The following is a 15,840-nucleotide window of genomic DNA, read 5'->3' on the forward strand; positions in this document are numbered from 1 at the left end:
GGTAACAAAAACATTTTTCTCAGTTAAGAGATGTTTGATTTGCAGTCCACAAATGAGATGCAAGCAACTGTTTTCTGAGAAAACCCTTGCAGTCCATTTTCTGAAACACGTGTTGCTATTATCTACTTTCACATGTCCATCTAATTACCCCTTAACATGTATATGACTTGCAGTAAAGGATTATGTATTCTGTCTTAATTAGATTCATTCACATGCTTTAATGGAGGTGAGTGCGTGCATTGGCAACTGTGTGACTGTAGTCGATATAATGCAACTGGATCAAGATGTCAGAAAAGTGAGTAGAAAGTAGTTTGCATGTTACATATTGTGTCTAGCATGATGTAAGACTCTCACTTATAGCTTTATTGGCAGACTTCTTTTCAGAAGAAGGCTCAATTGACTTGTATTGTTGGGACTTTTTGAAGAGGTGATGGATACAGTAAATAAACTACTACATGTGTTGTTTATTGATTTTAATTCATAATTTGTGTCCCAGCTTTCCTCCAAATGATGCTCAAGGCAGTTAATCACAATGATATGAATGCAATAAGATATTATAAAATAACACTGCTTATGTATATTATTATGCGTATTAACACACCTGTGTATTATCAATAATTGTTTTATGTACACTGGTTAGAGGGTTTTTAAAATTATCTATATGTTTTGCTAAATAAATAAATATTTAAACATTCCTCCTTTTTGGGAGCTCACCCCCAGAAGAGGTGTAGGCATTAGTGAGAGATCCTGTTTCTAAAATTGCTCCCCCACCCCTTTTCATCTTCTGCCATAGTATACAACACAGGTGCAGAACGAGACCACATTTGCCGAACATGGGGACAATACCATTATGAAACCTTTGATGGGCTCTACTACTTTTTCTCTGGAAAATCTACATACACTCTCTTAAGGCAGAATGAATTGGACGAACAGAGCTTCTCTATACAAGTGAGAAATGACAGTGTAAAGTTCATTCCAAATCATTTAAAATAAATCTGATTTGCAATAAATGAGTATTTCATGCATTGTTATCATTATTATTATTACTACTAGTAGTATTAAAAATCCCCACTGTGAGGATTGTTTGATTCTGTTGCTTCCTGCTAGTTCTTGAACTGATAGTTCCAGTGGGTTGGGCTGCTTGTATGGTTTGACTTGCAAGCAATCCTTCAGCATGCATGGTGTTACGGAGGATAGGGGTATCATTTCCCAGAGCTGATCAAGGTTGTGAGTGACAACTATACGTACTGCTGCCTAGCCAAGCTCATTGGAAACTGAAAGGAGTTGAGTGAGGAGAGCCTGGAGGGCTTGGAAGAAGTTATTATGGTCAGTGCCAAGACTTAGGCTATCCTGGAGGCCTTCCTCCAATGGAGACCCAGTATGGTGTAGTGGTCAAAGTATCAGACTAGGATCTTGGAGGCCAGAGTTCAAATCTCCACTCGGCCATGAAATTGACTGGGTTGTTGAGAGGATTAAATGAGGCGGCGGAGAGCCATGTACGCCACCTTGTGCCCCTTGAAGAAAAAGGTGGATATAAATGCAATAAAAATGAATGAATGTGGCCCAAGTAATATAGGAAGGAGGGAGGGAGGGAACTACAACTTACCATGGCTGCAATCATATACACAAATGGGAGCAAGGCCCATTGAATTCAACAGGACTTGCTGCTGAGTAGACATGCATAGTATTATACTGTATGCTGCTTTCCCCTAAGATCACAAGTAAAGTGCTTCTGTGTACATGAGGGGTGAAGAATGCTGATCTTTCTTATTGGTAGCAGTCCATAATGTCTCATGAAATGTCATGGTGGGTTTCCCAAAGCTATTGGAGTGGTTTGGAAGGGCCTGCAGTAGGGGAATAACTAAAAAGCACATGTGCACTCTCTGGTTGTTGTAAGATCCATGTCTTATCCATAGACTGGGGCTGCAAAGAATGTGGATGAGTAATCTCACTATGCCAAAATATTCCAAGTTCCCAGTTTTCCAAATGCTTTCTTCTTTTGTTTGTGCCATCAAATTATACTGTTTGATGATGCACAAAAATCTGGGCCAGTTTCTGTTTTATTTGATTGAGAAGAGCTCTGCTGGATGAGACCACAGTCCTTCCTAGATGAGCATTTTGTTCTGGCAGTGGCCAAGCAGATGCCTTTAGGAAGCCGACAGGCAGGATTTGAGCACAATAGCACTATCCTGCTTGTGTTCCCCAGTAATTGGTATTCAGAGGCATGAAAATACTGGTATTCAAAAGGAGTGCTCCTTCACACATGCAGTCAAGTCCCACAAGATGTAGTGATGGCCGCCAACTAGGATAGTTTTAAAAGGGGCTTGATTAGCCAAATGAAAATGGGACAAAGCTGTCAATGGCTGCTAGGGATGATGGCTATGTACTACTTCTGGTGTCAGAGGCAGTATCTGATAACCTGATTCTGGGGAGCACAAGTGAGAAGAGGATTGTTGCACTCCTATTCTGGTTGCTGGCATCTGGTTGTCCACTGTGAGAATAGGATACTGGACGGGGCCTTTTATTTGATGCAACGTGACTCTGACACTGGAGGTAATATAGCCTTTGACTGAATTGATTTGTATTCCACCTTTCCTCCAGTGGTGACCAGGAGGCTGAATATGGTTCTCCAGTTTATTTTGAAGTGAATAAATATGAGATATGGAATAAGACTATATTTAAAAGAATATATATGAGCACTGGCGGAGGAAAAGGAGTGCGGGGGGAGTGCACCGCCCCCGGCAGTACAATCCCAGTTGGGTGCCATCGCGGCTGCCCCCCGCCCGTGCTGGGTGCCACGCCCCTGCAGCCGGCGTGCCACACCCCCAGGAAGCGTGCCACACCCCTGCATGCCCATGCCCCAGGACGCATGCCACACTCCTGTGGGGCAGCGTGTCACACCCCCAGGACGCACGTCATGCCCTTGTCATGCCAGCCCCTGCCTGCTCTCCGCCACTGTATAAGAGATGCTCACAGAGGCTGCAATTTCAAAGTCATTTTAGGGCCCCATTCCTAAAGCAGTATGTGAAATGCCAAAAATATAGTTGTTGCTAAAATACTTATTTCTCCCATTTTTGGCAGGTCCATAATGATCCAGATTGCAAGTCTTCTCCATATTCCTGTAAACGATCAATTAGCCTATACTTTTCTGGAGACGGGGAAATCAGATTAAGTAGTGAGGTCACCTACAAAGGGATTGGGTAAATTAAATGTATACTCTCATGGTCTGTGGTGTTTTTATTTGTCATGTTATTTTGATATGCAGAGATGTAGGACCCTTAATTGATTCCTAACTATATGCTATCTTCATTCCTACAAATTAGTAATGTTTGTGGTTGAAACGAACTGAGTAATGTTCATATTAATAATACAGTAATTCAATTGGAAAGTCATTTTAAGTTTATTATTTGTAACCCTAAGTCATAAAAAATGGTGTGTATACATTTCTTCAGAAATGGCGTAATCTAAGAGTCATATAAGTGTGATTGGAAACAAAAATAGCATCATTGATTGATAGCAGAATACAGTAATTACTATAATTGGATAGAGATTATTTATTTATTTCCCTATGAGGCATCTTAAAACAATTTGCAATATAATTAAACTATTAAACAGTTAAAAAACTGCATATATGAAAACAATTACACACACACACACACACACATTTTAAAACACCACATACATAAAATCAATTCTGATCCAATATTGATGCCAACTGGGTATTCAAGAGGCCTATTGAAAGAGGAACATCTTTAGCAGGCACTGAAAAGACCATAGATAAGGTGCCTGTTTGATAGGAAAGGTGAAGGTAAAGGTAAAGGTAAAAGACCCTGGACGGATAAGCCCAGTCAAAGGTGACTATGGGGTGCGGCGCTTATCTTACTTCATGTGGTCAGTGTGGCTAAACTGCTTCCGGCACAACTGAACACCCTTATGGAAGCCAGAGTGCATGGAAATGCTGTTTACCTTCCCACCACAGCAGTACCTATTTATCTACTTCCACTGGTGTGCTTTTGAACTGCTAGGTTGGCAGAAGCTGGGACAGAGCAACGGGAGCTCACTCCATTGTGGGGATTTGAACCGCTGACCTTCTGATAGGCAAGCCCAAGAGGCTCAGTGGTTTAGACCACAGTGCCACCCATGTCCCTGCCTGTTTGATATATAATGGGTATAAAGGATGACAATGAGTTTGTTTGTTTATCATGGTATTTGTTTGGCTTCCCAGGATACAATTACCATATACCATAGGGAACTTGTATATCCAAGCATTAGCTGGATATGTCATTGTTAGACACCAGTATGCATTCTCTCTGGCTTGGGATGGTACCTCTGCTGTTTATATTAAGATGGCTCCTGACTACTTGGGCAGAACTCATGGACTGTGTGGTAACAACAATGCCATTCTGCAAGATGAACTTGCCACTAGTTATGGTGAGTATTTCATCTAATTTATTAAGATGTTATTTGTGTTCTTCAGCAGTTACAGGCCTTACGTAGAAAGAGCAAGACTGCTCTAGCCCTCTTTTTGTCTAGTTTGGCTTCCCTAAATGCCATAATTGCTATGACATCCATCCATTGGCTTAAAACACTGAAAGGTGAGAGCAGGTTTGTTCTCTCAAGACAAATGGGCAAAACAGTGACTGCACATTTTGCTTCATATCTCAGATTCTACATGGGCTTGCTTTTTAAAATGAAATCTGGGAACCTGGCACATTATGGCTAGTGGGATGGTGGCAGCACTGCCTATTAAATAGCTTCTGTCCATGAGCAGAAAAGGACCAGACTTTCTTCTTGTGTTGTTTTAAAGTGGATTCTTTGTGATTTCTACATATACTTTGCCCTTCAATATTGATGGGCTTCATGTGCATTTTGTGCGCCAATGTCTTTATACCATTTTTTTCCTGAGACAAAATGTGATATAATAAATGGCCTTGGATGAGCTGTTGATTAGAATTTAGCATTAACAGGAGCAGTCACACTTCTGTCTAATTATCTATCTGACAGTGATGCTTTGTATTTCTTTCATAGCTTCCATCTAAACCCAATCAGTGGAAATGTTAATTTCCTGCATTTGTGCACTTTCCCCTAGGAAAACTTACTGAAGACATTGAAGAGTTTGTAGAAAGCTGGAGAGAAAATCCTCCACAGGAGAACATCTTCTCCTGGGATACCTCATTTAACTATGAGCCACCCTGTCTGACTCAAAGTCAAACATTTTTACAGGTAGGCACGATAATTAATGTAAGACAGGCACATTGGCTTGCTCCTGCGATTGAGGAGGCTGGTGTTGCACAACATGCTCACACTCTGTGCAGTGTGCTGATGTGTCACATGCACATTATGTTGCATACATGAGTGATGTGAGTGGCATGTGCGCTTGACATGAGCACATCACTGCAAAATATTGAGGAGGCCCAGCCCCCTCCTTGAAAATTGTGGGGGCCCTCGGCCCCTTCTGGGTGACACCCCTGATGATGTAAGGCAAAAACTTATATGAGACTGAATTCTGAAATTTCATATTTTAAAAATGGCATAAATGACTTCCTAATTGCAAAAAGAAACTGCTGCCCATCGTTATGAGATTGAGACTCCTGGTTAAATACCTGTGATGCATTGCTTACATGATAAATATGGATGGCTCACATAGCTTTATACTAGCTGAAATTGACATGGCAGCAATTGCGCTAGCTGGGGTATATGGTAAATGGAAGATGATTTCAGATTCTGTCTGCCTCCTGCTTTCAAGTTCATTTCTGATTTTACTCTTTACCTCAAAATATGTGGAAAATGGTTATATCCCAGAGGAGTGCTTAAGGTTCATAGATTAAATAGATTTCTTATCATGCTTGAGTTATTTTTAATTCCTCCTTTTATTTTATTCTTTGATATTATTATTCAGAGTTTCCTATTTTAGCATTCAAAGCCTGTAGTCAGCCAGTGGATTCCTGTGATATCTAGTGCCAGAATTTAATCAGATAATTTTTCCTCACTTGTATTAAAATCTGTGAAAGAGCTTTTGTCTCCATAGACAGCTGTCTACAACAACAAAGAAAAAGTTCATCATAATTTTGGCTACCATATTTCAGTTTCGTCAGAAAACGTATCCCATACAAAGTCTGCTTTAGATTTCCTGCGTAGGGATGAGAAAAATAAAATAAAAACCAGTTTGCTACTGGCTGGAGGGGGAAAATTTATCAGTGTTTATTCAAATAAAATATGTCAACGTACATATAGTATAGTGCATGTATTATGTAAATGTAATATGAGTATGTTTAATTAGAAATTATACACCTGTGTTGAATCTGATAGACCTCATTTGAAACTTAAAATATAAACAATTCATATGCTAGATAAAATAAGAATTCACAATGCTGCCTCTTCAACTAAAACATGTACAGGTGAAACTCGAAAAATTAGAATATCGTGGAAAGGTTCATTTCTTTCAGTAATTCAACTTAAAAGGTGAAACTAATATATGAGATGGACTCAAGACATGCAAAGCGAGATATGTCAAGCCTTTATTTGTTATAATTGTGATGATTATGGCTTACAGCTGATGAGAACCCCAAATTAACAATTTCAGCTTTGGGGTTTTCATCAGCTATACGCCATTATAATCACAATTATAACAAACAAAGGCTTGACATATCTCGCTTTGCATGTCATGAGTCTGTCTCATATATTAAACTCCAGTAGCTAATGAAAACAATTGCTTACATAAATGGACTTTTCCACGATATTCTAATTTTTCGAGTTTCACCTGTAGATGGAATGGTACTCCATTCATGGATCATGGCATCCCTGCCTTCCATGGAAATCCGCTCTTAAGGACTGACAAGGCACAGAGTGAGATGTGACATAGGAACCTGCAGTATGACATGGAAATAATAAAAAACCCAACCCCCCTTGTGTAAGCCTCTTACTCAGCAACATCTTTGCAGCCTTGCCAATCTTTCTAGAACCATTGTTGTCAGACTTTGGATTCAAAATCAATGGCTGGATACTTATCAGATGATCTAGTTTCTAGACAATTTTTTTAAAGCATTTTTTAAAAAAGCTTCTTCCTTCATACTAATTCTTTGTGTTTTCAGAGGACGTATGCATTCTGCAGCATTCTGCTCTGGAGCCCCTTCAAAGAGTGTCATGAATTTGTGAGCCCATTTCCTTTCATGGCCAGTTGCACAAATGATCTATGCATGTAAGTGTCTTGGTCTGAGAAGATCCCAATTAGCAGTCAGTGGTTGGGATTCAGAGAGGTCCACTTAAAACACTTCTTGGTATGGATGGGACTGTGCTGATTTTCAGCTTCTAGTTGCAGCACTTCATACTGATGAATGCCGTTCCAAGCAGTATCTTTAGGAGTAGCTTTTTAATGTGCATAAGGTACCATGGTAGCTGTGGGAATGGGGTTCTTTGGATTCTGGCCATTAAGTTTCTGCAAATATTAAATACATCTCTTTTTTGGGCCCGCTTCTCTTCTCACTGTTTTTGACTGTCCTTTGTGGTACCACTTCTACTTATAATAGAATGAGTGGCAGTAGAGTTAAAGCCAAATATTTATTGATTTAAACATTATATGAATTTTGCATGTTCATCATTGGTATAATTTAGCAGTAAACCATGGCTTAGCATTATGGAAACAGGCCTCAGCATGACTTGTACTCAAATGCAATCACTGCCTCTACTCTTGGTTTAGCTGCAAGGAAAGGATTGGCAGCTTCCACTTCTGTTTTAGCTTAACAGCAGGTTTATGTGTTGTCCCAGTCCTAAACTGTGGTTAATTAGAACAGTGAAAATAAGGCTATGTCAATTTTATTTTATTTTTGTGTTAAGGTCAGCAGCTGATAATGCAACTTTGTGTCGAGCATTAACTGAGTATGCAAGGACTTGTGCTCAAGCAGGAAAACCTCTCCACAACTGGCGGGCACAGTTTAAGGAATGTGGTATGCAATGACAAGGTTTTAGAATGCTGTCTTCTGGCAAAATATTCTGCTTATCGTTTATTCCCCTTTCTGCAGGTTTTCTCATTTTTAAATATAGGTTCATCTAGCCTTGCTATGGACTTCGTTTGTTGCCTGTTTTGTAATGGAGGGCTGGTAGGAATTTTTCTATCTGGCAAATTGGCAGGGCCATTTGGTTTTCACCTACCACCGTAGCAATCGTCACAACTTTGTAAGGTTTGGCGGTTAGGCATTGGATCAGCAATTGTGGGGAGGGGAGGTGCGGCCATCACCTGCCCCTCCAAGCTTAAGGGTATTCTGTTAAAGGAATCTAGGGGTTGGCCTGGGTTTTCTCTGAAACCCCTGCGGAAGGGGCTAGGGCCAGTGGCGGAGGAAGCCTCCGCGCTGCCCGGGGCGGCGGCACAGAGGCACCCCCTGGGGGCGGGGGACCACAGCATGTGCGTCGTGACGCCATGACACATCGGATGCACTGCGCATGCCCAGAATTCCGGGCATGTGTAGTGCATCCGAGCCAGCAAGTGAGTAGCCCCATGACCTGCTGCTTGCTCGCCAGCTCGCCGCAGGAGCAAAGGATGGGGTGCAGGGCAGCAGGGGATGGACTGGGGAGTGTCACCCCCCTCCCCTGGAACACGGGGCGGGGCGCCCCCTACGCCCCGTCCTTCCTACGCAACTGGCTAGGGCCATACCAGGACCCCACAGGGACATCGGGGTGAGCACTAGTCAGGACCCTCTGGTGGTGCTCCCTCTGGCAGTGAATGCGGGAGGGAGTCTGACATAGTTTGGATGTTGCCGATGGCTAAGCCAATACCACTCACATTCTGTATTCAATAAAGTTGTGGCCTAAATTTTGCCCAATAACTTAAACTAAAACCCCCTATAACTGTGTTTCATTTTTGGGGGTGGTGGGGTGGTGGTGGTCTTGAATCGCAACTGAGTATGCAAGGACTTGTGCTCAAGCAGGAAAACCTCTCCACAACTGGCGGGCACAATTTAAGGAATGTGGTATGCAATGACAAGGTTTTAGAATGCTATTTGCTGGCAAAATATTCTGCATATTGTTTATTCTCCTTTCTGTAGGTTTTCTCATTTTTAAATATTGTACCTTAATTGGTTATTGTATGCACGTTCAAACTTTAAGACTAACCAGTATATGCTTTTGCATGGAGACCACTTCACCAGATGCTTAAATTAAAATTAAAGTAGCATCAATTTTCCACCCCAGGAAGGAGAAACATAAATCATTTAACATTTCTTCATTTCTTCTGTTTTTCAGTCATTAAATGTGAGGAGCATCTTGTCTACAATGAATGCATTGATTGCTGCCCAGTTTCATGTCAGCAAAAAACTCATTGTGTTGACAGTGAACTGCCCTGTGTTGATGGATGCTATTGTCCAGATGGTAATGCAGTTTTTGGTGTGGAATTTTGTTAGAAGTTGTGGCCTTTCAGGAGCTTATGGCCTTTCTGCAATCTACAAGACACAGTAATTAAGTCACACTCCAGATATTTGTCAACAAACCCAGATGGGTTCATTTGAGAGGCAATGGGTGGTATTCAACTAACATTTCCTGTCAATACAAGGATTTCCTCTTGTGCAATAGAACTTTCCTCTCTCCTCTTGTTCCCATGCACATTCTCTGCCTTTTCTAAGTCTGCTACAGAGAGTTGGAGGAGCCCCCAGAGCAGATTCTGTGAATGAGCTGGACTATAAGGGTTCAGGTGATCCCTGGGGTATCCTGGACCCAAGTTGTTCAGGGCTTTGTAAATCAATGCAAGAATTTTGGACCTGGCTCAGTAGTAGATGGGCAGACAGTGCAGCTGTTTTAGCAATGGTGTCACATGTTCTTGACCAGAAGCTCCCCTCAGCAATCTGGCTGCAGCATTCTGCACCAGCTGGAGTTTCCAAACCAGACCCAAGTGCAGCCCAACATAGAACACATTATAGTAATCCAGCCTTGCTCCAGAACTCCTAATGACAGCAGCCAATGGCTTCGTATAGATATTAAATAGCATTGGGGACAGACTTCTTGGGAGTAAGCCTTACAGAACTTGGTGTGGTATTTTAGAAAACAGGCTTAGGCTGCGAGGCTAAGTGATAGCATGCCCTATATTGACTAGATAGTATGTAATGAAATCAAATGGACTTGAAAATATTTTTGGTATTGGGCTGCAACTATTTATAACTCAAGTTGTTTTCTCTTTATGACAAAAGCAGCTTTTAACTGTTTCATAATACATCTTGACCTTCTGTTTTGCTTTTTTATTATACCATTAAACTTTGCAGTATAAGGATTTTAAATATAATTTATCACATCTTCATTTTCTAGCTAGAACTACTAGCCAGTTTAACGTATTTCTAATGATCCTTTTCAAAACACATGCTCTAATTTTGTTCTTATTGTCAAATGTCCATTTTAGGACTTATTTATGAAAACAAATTATGTTTAAGGCCATCAGAATGCCCTTGTGATTATCACGGATCTGTCTACAGAACTGGTGCTGTGGTTCATGAAGAATGCAACAGCTGGTTAGTAACATTCCATATATTTGTTCCCTTTAATATGGCATGGATGTACACGAAAGCTCATACCAAGAACAAGAACAAACTTAGTTGGTCTCTAAGGTGCTACTGGAAGGAATTTTTTATTTTATTTTGTTTAGTCCTATAACTGTTACTTCCAATTGCCACATAAGGGCTATGCCAGGGGTCAGCAAACTTTTTCAGCAGAGGGCCAGTCCACTGTCCCTCAGACCATGTGGGAGGCCAGACTATATTTTGAAAAGAAAAAAAAATGAACAAATTCCTGTGCTCCACAAATAACCCAGAGATGCATTTTAAATAAAAGGACACATTCTACTCATGTAAAAACACACTGATTCCCGGACCGTCCGTGGGCCGGATTGAGAAGGCAATTGGGCTGCATCTGGCCCACGGGCCTTAGTTTGCCTACCCATGGGCTATGCTAACTGCCTTAAAACATCAAATAATTCTTTCTGTTTTCAGTACATGTGCTGGAGGAAAATGGATTTGCACAAACCTTACCTGTTCAGGTATGTCTGTTCTCAGATAATTCATTCAAAGTCTGATCACATGCATAAAAAGTATAAAAATAAGAGTGTTAATATTGATGTCTGATTATTTTTCCAATCTTTCCTAGTTATTTACACCTGGAAAGCAGCATATAAATGATTAAAAGTATTATTATCAGCTCCCAGAATGCAAACTTGTAATCAATAATTCCTTCAGGCTTTTTGTTCACTATTGCGGCTTTAATATCATACATTACTAGCAGCACAGAATATTTCGGTAACATACTGAAACACTTTACCCCCCCCCCTTTAGCTGTCTGTTCAGTCTCAGGAGATATTCACTTCATGACATTTGATGGGCGCAAATATACTTTTCAAGCCACTTGCCAGTATATTCTGGCAAAAAGCCTCACCTCCGGAAAATTTGCTGTGACTCTGCAAAATGCTCGTTGTGGACAGGTAAGACTGTAAGAGCAAATGTGTGGGCTGCATCAAGTTTGGGTACTTAACTGGCATTATCAGAAAGATTAAACTAAACTTTCAATTTATAAGTTTCCCTTTGGTGAATGGAAGGAATTTTTCATTCACTGAAAGATTCCTTCCATTCATGGAAGGTTACCTATGGATCCAGTTATAATTTCCTTGGGGAATGACCATAGCTCAGTGCCTTGGATGTAGAAGGTTCTAGGTTAGGTCCCTTCAGTTTATGTGTATCTGTGTTGTGAGAAATTACTGTGCAGACATTTCTCAAGAACTTAAAAAGCTAACGGTCTCTGAATATCCAGTGGCAAATAGTGGATAGCAAATAGCACACGTTCGTTCCTTCTTCTTCTTCTTCTTCTTCTTCTTCTTCTTCTTCTTCTTCTTCTTCTTCTTCAAATTAATAATAATAATAATAATAATAATAATAATAATAATAATTTTTTACCCACCCCATCCAGCTGGGTTTCCCCAGCCACTTTGGGCAGCTCCCAACAGAATATTAAAAACACGGTAAAACATCAAACATCAAAAAACTTCTCTAAACAGGCTTGCCTTCAGATGTCTTCTAAAAGTCAGATAGTTGTTTATTTATTTGACATCTGATGGAACTGCATTCCACAGGATGGGCGCCACTACTGAGAAGGCCCTCTGCCTGGTTCCCTGTAACCTCACATCTCGCAGTGAGGGAACCACCAGAAGGCCTTTGAAGCTGGACCTTAGTGTCTGGGCAGAACAATGGGGGTGGAGAGGCTCATTCAGGTATACTGGGCCGAGGCTGTTTAGGGCTTTAAAGGTCAGCACCAACACATGTGCTCAGAAATGTACTGGGAGCCAATGTAGGTCTTTCAGGACTGGTGTTATATAGTTTCGGCGGCAACTCCCAGTCACCAGTTTCGCTGCTGCATTCTGGATTAGTTGTAGTTTCTGCGCCACCTTCAAAGGTAGCCCCACATAGAGCTAGTGATTTCTTCTCCTGTTAAGAACATAAGAACATGTCTTATACTGAGATAGAACATCGGCCCATCTAGCTTAGTATTTTCTCCACTTACTGGCAGCATCTCTCCAAGGTTTTGGACTGGGATCTCTCCCAGACCTATCTGGAGATGGAACCTGCAACTTTTGCACGCAAAACACCTTCTCTGCATTGAGTCATGGCTCTGTGATGTGAGGGGGGCTCCTGGGTGGGCCTTAACCTCCTCTACAGGGTAGACAGCAGGAGGATTGCATCTTACTGAAAATTAAAAGCTGGAGTAGGCAGGTTTGGGCTAACCCAGTCAGGTAATTCTCATTATTCTTCGGTGGTTCTATGAAAAGAGCAGACGTAACATATTGGTCCTTAGACTGGAGTCCTTCTTTCAGAGCTGTCAGTGGCAGGGAATTTTCACCCTTTTTGCCAGTATGTGAGTAGTGCCAATTTTTCGAGTGTTTGTGTCATTCAGAAAATTGAGCTTAGTTAGTTCAAATAATGGACGAATATATAAAGCTGAAGCCAGTAAGCACAATTTTTATCTGTTCCCCAGAAACATGTGTCAAAGGCTGGGATTGGTTGGCTAATGGTGTCTGTGTTGTTGTAACAGGAGGTTATGTAAAGAAATAGTCATCTGTACAATGTTGAAACCTTTTGTCAAGGGAGGTGTAGAATTATTTTACCTGATAATTATTTTTTATTTTTTGTATAAAAGAAATATTTGCTCTTTTTATCTCTATTTAAAGGTTCTTAAAACGTTGGCTTTTTATCTAGCTCTAAGGTTTATAGTTTTCTACTTAAGTCATGGATAGTGCTCTCCACATGTTGGTGGACTACAATTCCCATCAGTCACAGCTAGCATGGTCAAGGATGATGAGAGTTGTAGTCCACCTGGAAGGCACTGTATTGGCTACCCCTGACTTCAGTAAAATGTTTTAATAATATGGTAATATAATAATATGCTTTCTACATTCAACTCGTCTTGCAGATGGCAAGTCCAACAAAGGATACACTGTTCATTGTTAAGATCTAGAGTGCCTTAGAAAGGCAGTTTTAGAATGGCATATAATCTCCCAAGCGCCTGCACAGAGTCCATAGCTGTACACATACCACTTTAATAACCTGTTAGTGTCTCTGAGAGGATATACAATAAAGCACCTTTTCTTCCAACAAAGCCACTTTGCGAGCGTTTTCTTTTCTAAGTTGTTGATCAAACAGAATCTAACAAAAACTTGAAGCGACAAAATCTCAAGGCACAAGGCATTGACTCAGTTCATTGACTGATTCAGTTAAACTGTGCTTTTAACAACAACCACTTGATGCATTGATTTGTGAATAATCTAATAAACTGTAATCTTGAATGTTTGGTTTCTAGCTGTCATCTTTGAAAATGGTTGCTTAAAATGTCTTGCGTAGAAACACCAAATCATGAGATAAGGAAATGTTGTGCTTTTTTTATTTGACGTTAGCATAAATTACTTTATTTCAGAATCTTGTTTTTGTTTTCCTAAGCCTTGAATTTCTGTAGAGTTATTGAGAAATTTTCATTAAAATGCTAGAGCTCTATCGCAATAAAGCAGATTACTGTATTGAAAAAGAAAAACTCCTCCAGCAACAGCTAGATAACACCTGAACAGGTTTTCGACTCATTGAATCACAAAGAGTACAGTCACTTAGAGCCTCAGTTTTGGTGACAAAAACAATCCTCATGCAGCAAGTGAGTTTGGAATGATGTAAAATTTAGCTTTAAACACTTTTTGAAAGAGGATCAGTCAAGTGATCAGCATAGCTTAGCCTTATCTGAGTCTCAAATGACAGTATCACTAGGTTTTGTAGTTAGTTATGATGAGAAGGATATTTTAATATAGGAATTTCTATTAAGTGTCTGGTGATGAGTGAGGTACAGTTCATGAGAAGGCAGCTGCTGATAGTTAGCGGAGTCAATGTTATGAAAGAAACAATTCATTGGATCAGAGAATTATTGCAAGGATTTCAGAGCCTATTTTAGACAGTATGCATATGCACACACAGATATATGTAGTCAATATATACTCCCACATTCATCTACTGCTCTTAACATTTTAGGGCTTGTTTTTATATTTGATAGGACATCTTGAAAATGGCATAGGAAGCTGCCGTATGTGGCCAGACGATTGGTCCACCTAGTTCCAGTACTGTCTGATCTGACAGTACTGGGTCTCAGGCAGAAGTCTTTCTCTCACTTGCTACCTGACCCTTTTTTTAACAGTAGCTGCCAAGAATTAACCATGGGATCATCTGTGTACAAAGCATCTGCTTTACCTGTCAGATATGGGCATTTCTACCTAATCTAGGGTATATATCTCAGCTCATGTCTATCCGAGTCTTGAAACTTGCTTTGCCACTACAGAAGTTGGAAGCAATATGCTTCTGAATACCAGTTACTGGAAACCACAGGAGGGGAGAGTGTTCTGGTGCTCATGAGCTGCCTGTGGGTCTCCCATGGGGTCTGGTTGGCCACTGCGAGAACAGGGTGCTGGACTAGATGGCCATTGGCCTGATCCAGCAGACTCTTCTTATCTTCTTGAATTATAAATAACATCTTACTGGGTGTTCTCATTTTCATAGCACTGCATTTTGTGGTATATAAAATCTCCAAGCAAATTATTAACTGATTTTTGTGCACCACTGACTTTCTCAGGAGATGCTTTCCTGCTCTACAACTGTCAAATTCTACCAAAAGGCAAATAGGTCTGAATCTCAAGCTTAATTTACAATTCTACTCTTCATTTTATTTCTAGAATCAAGATGGAGCATGTATCCAGTCAGTCAGTCTTATTCTCAATCAAGATTCCAAGAGGCAAGTGACTCTGACCCATTCAGGAGATGTTTTGGTATATGATCAGTACAAAGTAAATCTGCCTTATATTGATGGTAAGTAAAATAAATAACAGTTAGCAACAGTGAAAATGCTATGATTTAAATTATGTCTACATATCATGCCTTAATTCCATCCTGTCAATCATTCTGGGTTTTTTTCCTTCTCCTACAGCCTCACTTAGCCCTTTGTTTCCTTCCTCTAATATCTACATCATCTCATGGTACCCCTGGAACCAGATGTTAGTTGTATATTCACCCCCTTTCATCTCACCATGTAGATCAGATGTGGTCCTTCAGATGCTGTTGAACTAAAACTCCCATCATCCATGGCCATTAGCCATGCTTGCTGTGCCTGATGGGTTTACAGACCATCCACATCTGGAAGGCCAAAGGTTCCCCACACTTGATATAGATAGATTAACTGACAGACATAAAGGAAGCCTTTTTACTGATGGACAAGCTATCTTCAGCCTCAATCAGCTTGAGCAACAAATTAGTTTTAGGAGGCTTCAATGAACAACAAATCATCCAAAGCAATTAT

General features: G+C 40.5%; 1 protein-coding gene across 3 annotated transcripts in view; it reads left to right on the forward strand.

The window, feature by feature from the left end:
* Positions 1 to 15,840, forward strand: part of OTOG (otogelin) — a 95,706-nt gene that overhangs the window by 8,679 nt on the left and 71,187 nt on the right. For 2 of the 3 annotated variants that reach the window (XM_033153782.1, XM_033153799.1), the window contains exons 5-16: positions 203 to 295; positions 794 to 948; positions 3,082 to 3,200; positions 4,226 to 4,431; positions 5,090 to 5,223; positions 7,092 to 7,198; positions 7,834 to 7,943; positions 9,235 to 9,360; positions 10,379 to 10,487; positions 10,965 to 11,011; positions 11,304 to 11,449; positions 15,221 to 15,353. In XM_033153782.1, the coding sequence (XP_033009673.1) occupies positions 203 to 295; positions 794 to 948; positions 3,082 to 3,200; positions 4,226 to 4,431; positions 5,090 to 5,223; positions 7,092 to 7,198; positions 7,834 to 7,943; positions 9,235 to 9,360; positions 10,379 to 10,487; positions 10,965 to 11,011; positions 11,304 to 11,449; positions 15,221 to 15,353 (1,485 nt within the window). Of the gene's footprint in view, positions 1 to 202; positions 296 to 793; positions 949 to 3,081; positions 3,201 to 4,225; positions 4,432 to 5,089; positions 5,224 to 7,091; positions 7,199 to 7,833; positions 7,944 to 8,904; positions 8,964 to 9,234; positions 9,361 to 10,378; positions 10,488 to 10,964; positions 11,012 to 11,303; positions 11,450 to 15,220; positions 15,354 to 15,840 lie in introns of all 3 variants that reach the window. The other variant, XM_033153792.1, reaches the window with a different exon arrangement.

This window comes from Lacerta agilis, chromosome 1 (assembly GCF_009819535.1).
Source record: "Lacerta agilis isolate rLacAgi1 chromosome 1, rLacAgi1.pri, whole genome shotgun sequence".
Classification (NCBI taxonomy): domain Eukaryota; kingdom Metazoa; phylum Chordata; class Lepidosauria; order Squamata; family Lacertidae; genus Lacerta; species Lacerta agilis.